The sequence below is a fragment of the Mustela erminea genome, chromosome 18, assembly GCF_009829155.1.
Source record: "Mustela erminea isolate mMusErm1 chromosome 18, mMusErm1.Pri, whole genome shotgun sequence".
Classification (NCBI taxonomy): Eukaryota; Metazoa; Chordata; class Mammalia; order Carnivora; family Mustelidae; genus Mustela; species Mustela erminea.
The window spans coordinates 8671984-8688645 of NC_045631.1; the positions used below are offsets into that span (position 1 = coordinate 8671984).

A 16662-nucleotide genomic window follows, 5' to 3' on the forward strand; every position below is an offset into this window, starting at 1 on the left:
ACTTTAGAGCAAAGCTGCCTACTCAATGCAAGCTTTGTACAAAACCAGGTCAAGTGGTTTTTCCAGCCTCTGGACATTATGAAAGAAACCACTTCTTCTCAGGGCCTTTTTGTTCCGGGTGTTCGGATTTGCTATTGTAAATCATCTGATCAAGAGATAGTTGAGCACCTACTACATGCCAGGCTCTAGGAGTATGGCAGTGGGACTGACCTTGTCCAGATCTCATGGCACTCTCAGACTCTCCACCCAGGCTCTGCTGCTCCAGAAGCACACAGTGAATGGGCTCTGAAGAAGTATGCCCCATGTGGAGGCGATTCCAGTAAAGACTGCTTCACAGGAGAGGGTGACATAGCTGAATCCGTGGGTCAGCAACCAACAGCCAAACACATCTGCCCAGCTTGAGGGTACAGCAGCAGGACAGCCTCAAGGAAATCTGGGTAGAGGGGAGGATGTGAGGACAGGGGAGCAACCCCGACTTGGAGTTGGGAGCCCAGGTTCCCATCCCAAAGGATTTCACTTACCCGAGGGTTCGCTAGCTAGCTAGGCAAGCAAGGATGTAATCCTATGGAGAATAAAATGGACAAGGACAAGCTGTAGCACCCAAAAGTGTGAGCACACTCAGGGCACACTCGGGGCCAACTTCTTTCCAGCTGTCTGTCTGGTACTATGTTCACCCTCCACAAGAGTCCTCCCAGCCGACAGGCACACAGAAATTATTCCACCGAGGTGGGTTGCCTGAAATGTTGTATCTTCTCACAACTCTTGTCTACCCCAAATAATGCAACATTCTAGGTGGCTGAACAACTGAATCTAGACAGGAAGCAAGTTGATTCCTGGAGTCTTGAAGGCCCGCAGATACACTTCCTAGAAGGGCTTCTGGTGGGGTGGGAATTTTTATTGGCCCTGGAACAGAAAACCTAGGAGAAGAGATGGGGGTCTCGACCTGAAGCCCAGTATCTTTTTCATGGCACTGTTTATTCTACCCTGTCCCATATGGAAATCGGGTCTTGGTTGGGTCATGCCATATGGGGGTGGCAGTGGATTCCGCTTAAAACTGAGGTGTTCAAAAAAAAAAAAAAAAAAAAAACTGAGGTGTTCCTGCATTCCTGCTGGCTTTGACGGCACCCCACCCCCAAAGCCCCAGAGAAATTACACATGCCTGCTCACTCCGGGAACATGCCCGGCCCAGCAATGTCTGACAGTTTGGGGACACAGTAAGGAGCTGGCTGAGGCTCTAGGTCCCAAGTAAAAGATTGGGATGGGGGAGGGGCTGGTGAGGGAGGAAGAGGAAGGATTTCCGGATTACTTGACAAACATAAACCCAGGCCTGAGCTTCCGTCCCTGTTCTGAGGACGCAGGATCACAGCAGATCTCAGGTGCCTGTTTACTCCCACCATCTCCCCCATGCCTCTCTCTTTCTGTCTCTGTTATCTGGCACCGATAAAGTGCGGGCTCTAAAAATGTGTGGTCAGTCGTGAAGGCTGGGCTACTAAAAAGCTTCTAGGAATGAATGACTCAGCCAAGGCTGAAAAGAGCCACATTGTCTAGATGCGTCCCTTTGCTCACACACATCTCACAAAGAAAGCACTTTTATGACCATTTTACCACCTCTGTTGACCCATGGAGTGAGGCTGCAGTCTTGGGATTCCTGCTGCTTCTGGTTTTCTGTCTCCACACACACACGCTGTCCATCCCTGGTTGAGATTCCTGTGCTGTATCTCCTCCTCCATGAGACTTCTCGGCTATCTCCGAGGACCCTCATCAAAGCCCAAGGGTCAAAATCCCTACCTCAGGGTCCCCGTGTTTTGTTCTCCATGTCCTGACAAAATGACTTAAGGGGGACCAACGTGAGGTCTTTGTGGGTCCTACACGAGGACCTTGGGTCAGGAAAAGGAGGATTAGCTTCTCATGCTGTGCTGGTCACATGGGCTGTTAATAAAGTCCACCACTCTTGAAGTCCCCTCCATCTTGGTCCCACCAGGCATCGCATTCCAGTCAGAGAGCTCCCAGGCCACCCTCAAATATCTGGCTCGGACACACCTGGGCCAGCAGGTTTATGTAGTTAAGCTCCTGGAGAGCTTTACGGAGGCATCCTATTTGCCAAACAGCCTAATCTTCGAGACGTGCTCCTGGGCCACAGCTGAGACATTGCAGCATGTGAGACTATCTGATGTCCTTACAGACCCACCAGAGTGAAAACGGCCAGCGGCCGAGGTCAAGCATTACTGTTTAAACACCAACGGTGGAATTTGCAAATGGGTAAATACCATTTTGTGCGCAGGAGCCAAAGAATTTGTTCAAAAACAGCTACTCAGTATGTGTCAGGAGGCGGCCTTGGTTACAGAGCAATGGAGAAAGGGCAACAAAATACGGATTCCGGTGTTTCGTAAACCGACCATGGCAGGGAGACTAAGTGAAACGGCTCTCCTGCCAAATAGAATAATTCCAGATGCCAAGGGGATAAATTAGAGGCTGCAGTCTGTGGAACATCAGAGAGAGCTAGCCTCTAGTCTCTAGCTCTCTCGTCCCCTCTTAGAGATGGAAGTTTAATATGTTCAGAGAAACTGGAGATGGCCCAGACCCCTCCAGCTTGGACAGGCCCATGAGCTTCCGTGAGGAAGAATCCCCATTCTGTTCCATGCCCCACCTGCTCTGGTCAGATTTCAGCCCCCGGAAGGACTGCACGCTTGTTCTGGGAGCACCGGGAATCTATCTCAGGTTCTCATGAACAAAGCTGGTGCCGCCGAGCATCCACTGGCCTCTGGCAGGCCCAGGGCAGTGGGATCCTGCGTGCTGGGGTGTTGTGAAATCAAGAAACTCTCTCCCCCTCCCTTTCTGTGCATACTCAGGGCTTTCTAGGGTTTTAGCAAAAGAGCCTTTTAGGAGGATTTTGACTCACTGCTCCCCACCTCCATCACGCTCAGGGAGGTCTGGAGCAGAAGACAATCTAAGCAACAGGGATTACTGAGGATAACCCTCCCTCCCCCAATGTGGAGGCTTCATGACTGGGTCCAGCTGGTCTTGTTGAACTGGGTCTTTCCTGCAGTGCTCATGCAAATATAGTCACAGCTGGTCAAATCCCCGTGTGGTGGCTGGGCCTGTGAACCCCAGCTTGGGCTTGAACAGAGCCCCCATTTCAAAAGGAATTAGGCTTTTTCTTTTTTAAAACTGTTTTAGGAGGCAGTGTGTCTGGACTAGAGTCCCAGATACAAGCAATTTTCATCACAACGTAAGGTGTTAATGTCCTTCCACTCGTGCTTCTGTTGTTATAACAGGTTGGGAATTAATTCAATCTAAACAGTTACCTGTAAAACCATCATTTTAATTTAGAGAATATACAGATACTTCTGTAAAAACTATTAAACACCTAAAAAAAAAAAAAAAACTTAAAGAATAAAAAGGAGTAACTGCTTTGCCCTCAAAGAGGGATTGGAAGAAATAATCCCAAATCTCAATAAACTTTAACACTCAATGCTGGACATTTGCTGAGACTAGCTTTGTTCATGAGAACCTGAGAGACATCCCTGTGCTCCCAGAACAGGCAAATCTACTCCCAAATCTACCCAAAATATACTCTGGCTTTAAAATCCCATGAAAGGAGAGGAGAGAGAAAAATTCTCATTGGGAGGAATTTACCACCTGCTTCCATGTCTCTAAATGATCCACGGACACGAACTACAGTCATTCACATTCACTGGAAACCGCCTATATTTGTGCAAGAATTCATTCTGGCCAAGACCTGGCAACCCAGGAATGGGTCCAGGGCTTCTAATTTGTGAATCTGTCCCGACGCTACTCACAGCAGCCAGAGGTGAGTGCTAAAATTTCCGCAAGATTCCTGTATGGAGAGAATGCATGTGTAGGGCAAACTTGACTTCTTCAAATGGCATTTATAGCAACTTGCCTCTACATGTCTGTTAGGGAAGCAAGATGGGTATCAACTGCTTCATGAATGTAAATACAGAAATTCAGGAGAAGCTACCAATGGAGGCATGCTATAGTCAATAGATAAACCCCAGTCGTGAGATCAGCTAGGTCTCCCTATCATAACCAGATTCCCCTTGCATCTAAAGACAAAGCCTGTCCGCTTTGAGACTAAGTTTAACATCACTTGCTTTGGGGCATAATTGGGAACTGCCCAGAGCATGGATGTACCAATGCTAAGTGTGGTCTGACAAATTACAGCTGGGGTTCAGCCAGGAACTTCTCCCCTGCCAACTCGACTCCACAAGGCAAACCTTAAAGTAGTACAGGGGAGGAAATCCTCCGTTTCTCAGCAGGGGACACTCACGCCCCCACTGCCGCTTTGTAAACCCACCACGGAGTAAACATCTCAATTCCAAGTTCAGGTACCTGGTGGAACAAGGTGGGCTCACTCAGAACACCAGAGTGCTAGTTTTGAAGCTAATGTATTCCTGGCTTCAAGTCTATCCTTTCATCCAACCTGAGATGTTGGCATTCAGGATTCTGCAAACCACATTCCTGCTTTCCTCCCTGATAGGTTCTGCCCATAGGGGGTATGGGGCAGTGAGGGGGAGCTTTGAGGCTGGAAGAGGAGGAAGGAATTCTCTCCTGGTTTGCTTCCTGTTTACCCCTCTGCTGGCTTCCTGTCCCTGTCTGTTTCCACTGGCAACGCTTCTTGTTCTCTCGGGCAGGGTCAATTCCTTCCAGAAGCATTTGAGTCCAGGTTTTGGTTTTCTCCACCATCACAGAATCAACTTCAGCCAAAGAGCTTCCCCTACACAGAGACTGAGATACCCTCCCTGCTGGAAATTTCCTCCAAGCTCAAGGACACCAGAAGCCACTGAGGAGTATCCCCCATCCTGCCCAGTCTCAAAAATCTGAAATTGAGCCCACATGCCCACTCTCCAAGTGCCTAACTTTTAATAAGTCCAATATCTTGTCTTTGCTCCCCCAGCCTTGGGAAACCTGCTTCCTTGCAGGTGGCTACCTCCACTAATACCATTGGGTTCTCGTCCCACCTTTCCAGTTACCTGGTTAGTAATTCTTTGTATTGGATTACCTCTGGTATAGTAACCGGTGTGGTTTCTGTGTCCTGCCTGGACTGGAACTCATTCATCCTCAGTTAGGTTCTAAGCATATATGGCAGGAACTGGGGTGTGGAGTTTCCCAACTCCTTCTGACTGTGATGCTGGAGGGGGTATACCTGCCCATCCACGACCCACATTCAGATCTGGTTTATCTCAGCCAACCTCTGCACAAGTAGGGACAAGTTCACATTTAAAGGACATAGGGAAATTTACAGCACATGGAGCTTAATTACTGTACGATCTTGGTGGGGGGGTGGAGGGATGACCGCAGGAGCTCCCTGCTAAACACTTGAATGCTTCTCTTTGCTGACTAGCAGGGAGCTGTACGGAAGCAGCCTCATCATGGGTTTTCGAGAGAAGATGATCTTGTTATAGTTTGCAGTGGGATTTTCTCTGGAATCCGTATGGAAGTGCCTTGGCTCTGGCATAGCGGTGGGACCTGTGGCTGGTACAGAGTAGGAGCTCCACACTGATAACATGGTCTCTGACCTCATGTCCTTCAACATCAGGTTTCCAGGGCCCTTAGACGACTTTTTCCTTTTCAGCTGCGTAATGCTGGCCAGCTTGTTCTGCCTCGATGACGGTTGGCTTTCCTCAAGTGCCTGCGCATATTCCAGATCTCTAGCTTTGCTTTTCTCAATGAGTCTCTTCACCAGCGGGGACATATATGTCACATAGGCTGGCCAAGGATTGTGTTTCTCAAGCACACACAGGGGAAGCCCAATGTTCTCTGTGAGTTCTACCAGCAAAGAGAAAGACAGGTGATTTACAGGAGCTTGTCTATAATAATCCAGTTCTTCAAAGAACTAGGGGGTATTAGGACCATGTTTTGAACTTTACCCCATCATGCATAATTGGTCTTATACCCCTTGTATTCAGTGAGAATAAAATCAAAGCCAAAGATGGGAGATTGAATGACATTCCATGGGGTATATCAATTAAAAAACAGCATGGTGGTAAAGGGTGGAAAACTTGGGAGTCCAGCGGGCTGGGCTTCAGACCTTTGTATAATATTAAACTGTTTACACTCTGGACTTCTATTTCTTTTCCACCAACAAAAGTGGTTACCAAGAGGCCACTGTAAGGATTAAATAAAGCAATATATTTTAAGGGCTTGGAATGGTTCAGCTTAGGGCCTAAAAACATGGGCTCTGCGATTAGACTGGTTGAGCCCAAATTCCTTCTATACCCATGCAATCCCTGTGAACCTGAGGAACCCCTTAGCCTTTTTAAACCTTATTTGCTTTCAGTGCAAAATCATGGTTAGAATATAATCAATTTCATAGAGTCTTTTGTGGGTTAAAGGAAATGTAAAGCTTTTCGCACAGTACCTGGCACATAATAATCAGTAAATGGTAACTATGAACATTTTGGCTATGTCTCCTCTCCTGTACTATTTTGTTTAATCCCCCAGTTAACTGAGGATGAGCTCGAGGCCAACCAGCTTGCATAGCTAGTGAACAGTGGGTTTGAATTCAAATCTAACGGGCTCAGAAATCTATAAGCTTTTCACTATAGTTCTGGCCAGAAGTTTTGAGTATTTGGGGTAGGAAGGCTTTCTTAGAAAATTCTATTTATGAGTTTAACAAGCTTCTTCCTTTGTAGATACCAAATCATGGGAAGGTCATTCCCTCCCTCTTCCCTCCACAACTTCACTCTGTCTAGCAGAAATGCCTCATGATTTCTCTCCTGACGGTGCTACATTCCTTGTTTTCTCAAATGGTGCATACTTTGGTCATACTTTTTCAATAGGGGTTTGGGAGGCAAGGAAGTTAAAAGGTTGATCTTGCCATCTTCAATGTAAATTCTGTGAAAAACACTATCATTGGGCATAATCAGAGAAAATACAGATCATACAGTTATTCCCAGGCTGCCTTGTGGACATTCAGGAGCCAAGCTCACCTAGGGACAGATCTGTCAGTAAAGAATGTGTTTTGAAAGGCTTCATTTCCCTGCAAAAGTTGCATATTATTCTGCCTAAGGCAAGGTGTGTGACATCACCTCTCATGAAAAGAAAAAAATAAATGCACATCGAAGCTTCCAAATGCAGACTCGATGGTTCATCTTTGTCTCCTCCAAGCAAACGCAAAATGCCAAGATCTCAGAGCCTGGATAGCTCAGTCAGTAGAGTATGCACAAGACTCTTGGTCTAGGGGTTGTGAGTTCAAGCCCCAGGTTGGGTCCATGGAGATTACTTAAAAATAAAGTTTAAAAAAAAATACAAAGTATCTTGCAGGTTGAGGCATTTGTTTGTATCTGGCAGAGGTGAAACTATATTTGTCTGGAACAAAATGAGTAAAAACTCCTTCATCTCCCAGGCATGCTTTCTACCTGTATACTTTCTACCTGCATAACAAGAGTGGCCACCCTGAGCCCCACCTCTAAGTCTCCCCACCCCAGATCTCTCAGCTTTCGCTCTCAGCTCACAGCAGGAGCTCCCATTGCTAAGGTCCCAAGCCCTACCTTCTTCTGTCTTTATCTTTCGTGCATCGATCACCTCCATCACTAAAGAGTTCTTCACATCGAAGGCCCAAAGACCTTGGGGGAAAATAACACTTATTAGCCAGGGCTAGCACAGAGTGAACTGAGAGAAGAGGACGCACTTTCCACGGAGCTGGGGAGGGGCTATGTGGGCTCAACACAAGAGGTCAAAATAAACATCATTTTCTCTACCAGCATCCATGCATGGTCATGTTACTGGGCCAAGCTTCTGTCTCCTGGATGCACTTCTCAGCCAGCATTTCGGGGGAGGTGGTCACACCCGTGGGCAGTTTGATGGGAAGTGTGGTCTAGTGGTCCTCAAACTGTAGGATGCACCTGTCTAGAGGGCTTGTTAAGACCCTGAGTGCAGAGCCCCAACTCCAGAGTTCCTGATTCTACAATCAACGTTCTAAATCGTTAGTGGGGAGGAAAATGTTGACCATCTGTGAGGCTTTATTATTAACCCCTAGTGACAGGAAACAGATCCAGGAGGTCTCTGTAGGTCCTTTCCAGTTCTAAGACTAGAAAATGAACATGTCGGAATTTTTAGCCAAACATTTGTTATTTTATAAGTTCTGTCTGGCCATCTCTGTGGACCTTGAACATTTGAAATGCCATGGAACATTTCTACCAACACCTATGAATGTCCAGTGAAAAAAGTCTCAGATGGTTTTTCCTAAGTTCCCAGGTGATGCTGGTGCTATGGGTCAGGAGATCACACTTGGAGAACCTCCAGTCTAGAGCAGGGCTTCTCAAACTTCAGTGAACACTAACATTGCCTGGAGAGCTTGTTCAATCAGACACCTGGGCCTGCCCTGCGACTCTGACTCAGCATGCCAGGGGAGGTTGCTGGTCTGATTCTGACTCAGTAGATCTGCTTGGGAGACCGGGGAATGTGCATTTCTAAGAAGCTCTCAGGGGAGGCTGCTGCTCTGAGAACCACACACTGAGTAAATGCTGCTTTAACTGAATAATGATCCCATGCGTTTCTTTCTGCTGCAGCATCTGCAGGGGTTGACTTGCTGGTGTGTGAAACATTCCCCTGAGATAAGCAAATTCCCAGGTTTTCCACCTATTTTTTTCCTCCTAACCAAGGAAGTATGTTACTGACATGGCCAACCTTAAATCCCACTATATTTCTAAAGTAAGTTATTCCCAATGTCAACATTTTATTATAACACACTTAACAAAGGATAGCACATCCTAAACATTTATTCATATTCTTTTAAAAAAAAGTTACTTTTTGTCAAACCTGCTCAGATCCAGGCCTTATGAAGTCCCTTCTGTCTTAGTGGCAATTTTTCATGACAACACATTTTTAGGAGAATGCACAGTATCATTTTTCTGAGGTTAGAGAATAATAATGTTCACATGAATCTCTAGCCTACAGCTTCCGGTAATAATGAACAACAAAAAAAGAAAGTTCTATATCTCCTTCGAAGGCCGACCATGGATCTCAGGACTGCAGACCACTCATCCCAAGTCCCCAGTAATGAAGAGATTGTCAACCCAGGGCTCACCCAGCACACCTGTTCACCTCCAAAGGAAGAGATTTCTTGACTTATCTGCCATGCGGCAGAACTTTTGGAAATGTATGATAGGATTCATCCATCGTACCAGATGATGGGGAAATGTTTTGAATTCATGATATTTGGGGGGTTTGGATAAGGCTTTTTATCCTTACATCTAAGTTTCTAGCTAATAAACCCCAAAGCCTCAAAGAGGCTCCGTTCTCAGCAAACCGTTTGTTTCATTACGCACGTGCATTCACATAACCCAACATCTTGCCCAAAGCTTCTCACCATATCTCACGGGACCCCCTACAAGAGTCTTCTGTGGCTCTTAAACAATTCTACAGAGTGGTAGGGTTTTGCTATACCTGCTGATGCAGGAACCAGGAAACTACAAACCCAAGGCAGGGAATGTTTGAGACGGCCTCAGAACTCATGGGGAGGACTTGTTTGTTTGTTTGAAAATAAAGGAGAAAAATAGTTGACATTAAGTCTGAAGACAAGCTGTGGGCTTTTATAATTTCCTTCAACTCTGGCACAAAGGTTCCATTTTTGTCTCCCTATAAATGAAATGCAAACCAGCAGTCTACAGACAGAAACAGCATTGATGGGAGGGGCAGGAGGCATAACATTGAAGTGGGTTTCTTGTTTCTCCTACAGGCACAAAGGCTTATGTTCAATCCACTGGGTTTTCAAGCCCAGCCCTTCCCACCCCAACCCATCTCTTGTCCCACCATTTCCAGAACCTCATCTGATATGCTGCCCTTGCCTTAAATAAATTCAAAGGAGTGACACTTACCTAGAATCTGTCACAGATTTGTGACCCTGATGGTGTTCTTAATGTCTTAGGACCTCCATTATCTCTCTGCTCTGTTCTTCTCACAGAGGTTATGGTTGTTATAATAAACTGTCCAGAAACTAAAGTGCTTCTAAACCAGCAGTCCTCCAACTTTACTGCATATTGGAATTACCGGGGATCTTTTAAAAATTCATATGTCTGGTTCCTACCTGCAGCACTGTGATTTAGTTGGAATGGAATGGAATGCAGCCATCAGAATTTAAAAGCTTGGTTCTAGTGTGCAGCAAAGTTGGGAACCACTGTTCTAGGAACCAAATCAAGAAACACTGACGATTTGTAGGGTATTCATTACTTAGAAATAGGAAACAGGTTTAGGGGATCATTTAGTCCTTTTGCAATTTTAAGAGATACTTTCATTGAAGGATCCTTGGATATATATGTATAAATATACATATATATGTATATGACTAAAAGTCAGTGCCCTTTAAACATTTAAAAGTGCGTTTCCACTATTACCTGCCAATACCAGAATTTACTTGGATCAAAGGACAGCCAGAGCCTTTAAGTACTGAGCTAAGGAAACTGGCTGTGAATAGCATTCTCATCCAAAGCTAAATCTCCCCCTCTGTCTGTGGCCACAAGCTGCATCCTTATCTCAGGAAACCATCTTGCAAAGGGATTTTGTGGATTCCAGGCAGGACTGATGGATGAGTGCATTGACACAAGTCAACCCCACTCAGACTTTCTAGCCCACTAATGCTGTGGAAGTAATGCTCTTTGCACGCTCATGAAGGGCAAAACATTATCTTAATCCAGTGTTTCCTAAACCACGTCCCATAGAATGCAAGAATCTCTCAAGACATTAATTGGTGTTACACTTAAAGAGTGGGGAAATAGAGCCACCCTGTAAGGCTACGTAGATTGTTTAATCCAGGGGACAGAGCAGGCATGACTCAGTCAGGGAAGTTTGAAGAATGACCTGTTCAATAAATTCCTTTAGTGCCGGAACTTCTCAAGAGCCTGTAATATGCTACCTTGCCCTTTTACCTTCCAAAAGGGACATCGCTATGCAATACCCCCTCATCTCATTTGACCAGGACTTCATCCATCCACCCATCCATCCAAACACTGGATAGAGCATATCATGGAACTCGTAACCAGTAAACATTTGCGTGGATTCTAAAGCAATGTCCTTCTGCATCCTTGTTGTGGAACTCTGAGCATCAGACACAGCGATAACATAAGAGGACGGAAGGATGAACTTGCTCAAGGTATAGCCAGATCTTCAATGATGCCCTTCCGCTGAAATCAGCCTCAGAAACTCAGTCCTGCAAAGGAGTCCACACCAAGAACAAGCCAACATGAGGGCCTTGTGCTCCATTGGAAGCTAGATCTATTTTCCTCTTTTCAGCCTATCTCCTCTCTCCCCTGCTCCACACTGCAGGCATCTCATCTTGCTTACCTCTCGTCTCCCACTCCTCTCCTTGAGCCACACCCAAGAGTCGTGTCTGGCCCCAGAAGGAGAACAATTTCCCAAACAGGAAACTGATGTGGGGTGTTGTTTCACCTCTGCCTGCTATCTACCCCCACACCTCGCATATCCTCCCCTGCCCTCTGTTTCCTTTTCTGCCCTCTGGCTACTCTTCATTTATTTTGGCTGAAGAGGAAGCGGCTACTTGGGTTATTAGCATCTTGGAAGGTTTATCTCTAAGATCAGCAGAAATGTTCCTGGGCAGAAATCAACTTGGTACAGTGTGCGGTTGATGTGTTGGTGTCCATCCTAAGTGGCCTGCCCAAGAGACACAGACAGCCCCCCTCTTATAAGCCAAATGCCTGCTCTGACCTCCTGCATTCCAGGGACATACAGTGCACATCCAATAAGCTTCCCATTAACCCTGCCTCATCATGACTGTCTCCATCTCACTACTCTACCCCATACCATGGATGTTATGGAAACCCTTGTCATAGTCTTACCTCTACCTGTTCAGCTCTAGGGGGATACACACATTATAATGGTTTGATGTGTCTTTAAGGACACTGATATGGGGTACATAGGGGTATGCAGCAATATGCTGGCCCACTTGCTATCCTCATCTCTACCCCTCCCCGAACACATACACTCCAAACTCCAAGGAGAGGAGAAACAAGCCCATTACTGCACTCTATTAAGTTGTACCTGATGGACAGCTTAATTGGTAGTTTTCAGCATGTTCTGATATAGACCATGCCTCTCTCTGGGGGAAGCAACTGTCTCTAACTACATCTAGGGTGGGGAGGTGGGAGTTTATTCAGAATTGCCCAACATCTAAACACAGACCTGGCGTTACTGAATCACCATTTATGGTGGGTGGGAGGGGGATACACTGCTTCTGGAAAATGCATCTGTTCTCTACACATTTTCTCTAATGGTTATGCATGTGCCTTGAGAGAGACGGAGCGGAAATAAAGTCCAAGTACCTATGGCCAAGCGATATCAATTCATTCACACAGGCATGCATTCAACACCGAGTTCCAAGCACTACACCTTTAATGTGTGCGGGTTGTGCTCACCCAAAACACCTTGTGAATTCTCCACGTTCACCCTTTGCTGTGGGGTCATTTCTCCTCAATGTCAAAGGCCTACAAGGCAGATCTGTTTTCTCTGCCAATAACAAATCAAACAAGAATAATCCTTCATCAGTCTTATTCATCCTCAAGGAAAAAAAAAAAACAAAAAAAAAACCAGAAAAGTCTCTGTGCAGAGGTCAAGGCAAGCCCCAGGAGGCACTCTGCAGAGGGTTACTGAGCATCCCCAAATTCCACGTACCGCAATGAGGGCTGGAGATACAAAGCAGAACTGGGCATAGCCTTGGTTCAAGGAATTCGCAGCCCCTTGAAGAGGGCAGACCACAAGCTTCCTAGCTCAGCCTGGGTGAGGAGAGATGTCAAACAACAGATTGGAGAAGAGAAGATGTGTTTGTGCTGAGCCTTGGAAGACAAGGGAAATGATGGCCAGCAGGCATGGTTTAAATGCCAGCCTCAGTGTTGTCAAATGTTGAGTGGTGTGCTCAGGGTCCACATTCTTTTTCCAATTTGCAGATCATAGAGGCTATTTCCAAATGGTATCCTTTCTGCATATGAACCACAGTGCTGAGCTGGCTGAAGGAACACTTTACAAATTCACTACAGGAAGAATCACAGGCCATTGTATACCTATCCGGCAGAGCTACAGATCTGAATTTTATATTTAACCCAAGGTCTACTCAGTCATAAATATTAAAATATCCATCTTAAGATGTAATATGAAGACCCATTAGGCACAAAGCACATGCGGACATGTTATCTGTAGCTCAAGTTCCTAATCTTAACACCAAATTTCCAGAACAAGCCAAACAGGCATAATCCGAGGAGAGCTTTTCAACCTTTCCTTTCATGGACATTCTGGGGACACCTGTGCCTGGATAAGCTAGACAGGTAGGACAGATGTGGAAAAACAGGCAGCGAGAAATAGTCTTATAATTTCCTCTTCAGGAAACCAAATATGGAAGGCTGTCCCAGCAGTTTGTGCACAGAGACCCTCCCTCTGCCTGGAAGCTGGCTCATGAGCCGTGGGACTATGAAAATGTGGGCCCCGCGATGTTTAATCAATCAGAGAAAGGAAGTCCTGCTTCACGGGAACAATGGAGCATTGTGAACCTATGTAACACATGGGGGAAACAGGCAGGCATTTCCCAGGACTGGCCTCCCACAATGGGCCAGGCCACCCTCTTTGGAAATGCTCAGAGCACTAGAAACCCAGGCCAGCGTTTGTTTTGAAGAAGGTGAGTTGCATTTGAGACATGGCCTTGAAACAAAACACTAAAGTAGCTGCCTTCTATAGGATTCAATTGTTCCATCAGCCTATTGACAGTACGTCCGTAGCATCACATAATCACCCCAGTTCGTGCCAGCATGTGAGAAAATCCACTCATCGCCCGTGGCTTGCACCCAGCCCTTGGGTCACAGACAACTCTGAATTATAATTAAATCAAAATTTTCGAACGCTGGGGGGTTGAGTTGTCCCTACCTAAACCACAATCCCAACAAATCGTCCTCCTGAAAACTGAGAGATTGACTGTGCTTTGTCCCAGATCCCCTTGTTCATACTCAGCGACGACCTCGGTCCTAACACAACTCACAAAGTGGAAATGAAGCAAAAGGAAGAGGTGATGTTTGGGACCGAGGCCAAGGAAGGAGAGCTTTGAAGATGGGTACTCAGTGCTATTACTGGTGGACCGTTGGGTTAAGGAGGCTAATTTCAGTACTGTGCTAAGATAGTTCTATCTGATTAGCATAGTCCCAGACTCCTTCCTGAATGCGGCCAGCCCCCTCGTGCACTGGCAGATTGTGGGGAAGAATCAGAACAAATCATCACCTTTCTTAAAAAAGCAATTCAAGGCGTGTGTCCTGTCAGTGATGGCCAGTTGCATCTTGCTGTTTTTATTTACATGTGATCTCGTAACAGAGATCATACACCAGCACTGTAGAAAGTTTGGAAAATATTCTTTTTTTAATTTCACAATCCTGTTTGCCAATACACAACATTTATTTGAGCACTCCTGTTCTTGGCTTACATGGTGATGGACACAGGATGTACACATCCTTCTAAATCCATCCTTTTTGTCCTAACATGAAGTTTGTATTTTTTCAAATGAGGCAAGATGGGATTGCGAGGGAGACAAAACATAAGACTTTTTTTTTTAATTTTTTTATCTTTTTTATTTTACTTTTTTAATTAACATATAATGTATTATTAGCCCCAGGGGTACAGGTCTTTTTTATATCTTTTATATTTTTTAATTTTTTTATTAACATATAATGTATTATTAGCCCCAGGGGTACAGGTCTGTGAATCACCAGGTTTACACCCTTCACAGCACTCACCATAGCACATTACCTTCCCCAATGTCCGTAACACCACCACCCTCTCCCTACCCCCTCCCACCGCAACCCTCAGTTTGTTTTGCGAGATTAAGAGTCTCTTATGGTCGGTCTCCCTCCTGATCCCATCTTGTTTCAGTTCTTTTCTTTTCTTATCTCCCAAACCCCCCACGTTGCCTCTCAACTTCCTCATATCAGGGAGAGCATATGGTAGTTGTCTTTCTCCGATTGACCATAAGACACTCTTAATCTCACAAAACAAACTGAGGGTTGCGGTGGGAGGGGGTAGGGAGAGGGTGGTGGTGTTACGGACATTGGGGAAGGTAATGTGCTATGGTGAGTGCTGTGAAGGGTGTAAACCTGGCGATTCACAGACCCTGGGGCTACTAATACATTATATGTTAATAAAAAATTTTAAAAATAATTTTAAAGATTGTATTTTCTCATGTTCTTAAAGTCCTCATGGTTATTTTAGAGGCTGCTTCGTAATCCCATCAAGTGAATGACCTATTATGAATCATGCCTGCATTTGGGGATTTTAAGGTGTTCCAATTTTAGCTGCTGTAAGTGATGGCAGTGTCTTTTAAATGGAGAATTCATTGGTGCCCTTCTGTTGTTTATAAACCTGTATATAGCAAGGTGCTCAGGAAATGTTGGCTGCTGGGTTCTAGTCTCCCAAAGATCTCAGTACTGCCAAAGCCACTCTCCTCTCAATGCTGAGAGGTGACTTGTGTCCTCCCTGCTCCCCTGTCTTCATGGACAAAGAGCAATTGGGATATTTGTGGCCATAGTCTCTAGGGGTCCTACCATCTCCTAGGTCTGTCGTTCACTGGAGCACAACCCATGATGACGAGGTCAGAAAGAAAGACAAAATCTGGGAGTGACTGCTCCCAGTGCCAAAATGAGGCCGACTTCAGGCAGAACTGTAGCTAAACTGTTCCCTGCGCCCCACCACCCCATCTGGAAGGGTCAGGAGAGAAGTCAAAAAGAATCAGCTCCCTTGGGGACAAGACCAGCTGTGCACGGGGAAGTTGTTCCCCCAAAGCCACCCACCAGCTGCAATGCTTTAAGACTATATGTGTTATCAAGGAGCTTGCAATGAGATCAATGAAAAATACTCTAAATTTTCCAGGTATGGTGCCTAGAGCTCAAAATTGTAGGAGCCAACTGAAAGCCAGTCAACAACTGTCTCCAAACAAAGAAGGTACAAAATATCCCAGCCAACTGTCAAGACACTGGGTGACCGTGGAAGGAACCCAAGAACCTCAAAAAGCAAACCAATTCCCCAGAAAAGGACAAAGAGCATGAACCTTTTAGTGAAGGGCCACCAATTCCAACTCCCCATTCCACCCTCCAGCGGTAATGAGACCATCCCAGCAATATTGCTCCCAACTGAGATCATATATATTCTTGATAAGGTTCCTGAGTCATCAAGAAATCGTCAAATTGTGTGCCATATGTTCTAGTGAGAAAGCAAGGAAGTATGAAAACGATCCTTCCAAAGTTCTCGAGTTTCTTCCAGCAATGTGCAAAAGGGGAGGGTGCCAGGAACTTGGAAACATCCATATTTGTTCTCCAAAAAGTGACTAAATAGAAAGGGGGGAGGGTTTCGCTGGTTATATAGGTTGATGAAAGTGGTCCCTTTGGCTCTTGTTGACTCAGCCATCTTCTGAAAATTGACATACCAAATTACTCAGGTATATGTCCCATTATAAATTATTATATTGGCATCCTGAATTTTTAATCATTTTCCATTGAGTGTGGTCAAAATCACTTCCCCAAAACCGTATCACTCTACCACTTTGGTACCACTAGGACCTTGATAGTTAACTAAAACATGTTCCTAGAACCCATCTCTCTTCTGAGAATAGATTCTTATTTCTAACAGCATATTAAACAAGTTTCTCTAAGTGTTTTGTCT

The 16662-nt window shown here is 45.4% G+C and overlaps 1 protein-coding gene across 10 annotated transcripts in view; it reads right to left on the reverse strand.

The window, feature by feature from the left end:
• Nucleotides 1–1089: 1089 nt before the first annotated feature.
• Nucleotides 1090–16662, reverse strand: part of CDRT4 (CMT1A duplicated region transcript 4) — a 64133-nt gene continuing 48560 nt past the window's right edge. For 9 of the 10 annotated variants that reach the window (XM_032321546.1, XM_032321548.1, XM_032321550.1 and 6 more), the window contains 2 exons: nt 7515–7589; nt 1609–5790 (listed from right to left, as the gene is read on the reverse strand). In XM_032321546.1, coding sequence (XP_032177437.1) covers nt 5333–5790; nt 7515–7589 — 533 coding nt within the window. In that variant the 3' untranslated portion in view covers nt 1609–5332. Of the gene's footprint in view, nt 5791–7514; nt 7590–16662 lie in introns of all 10 variants that reach the window. The other variant, XM_032321540.1, reaches the window with a different exon arrangement.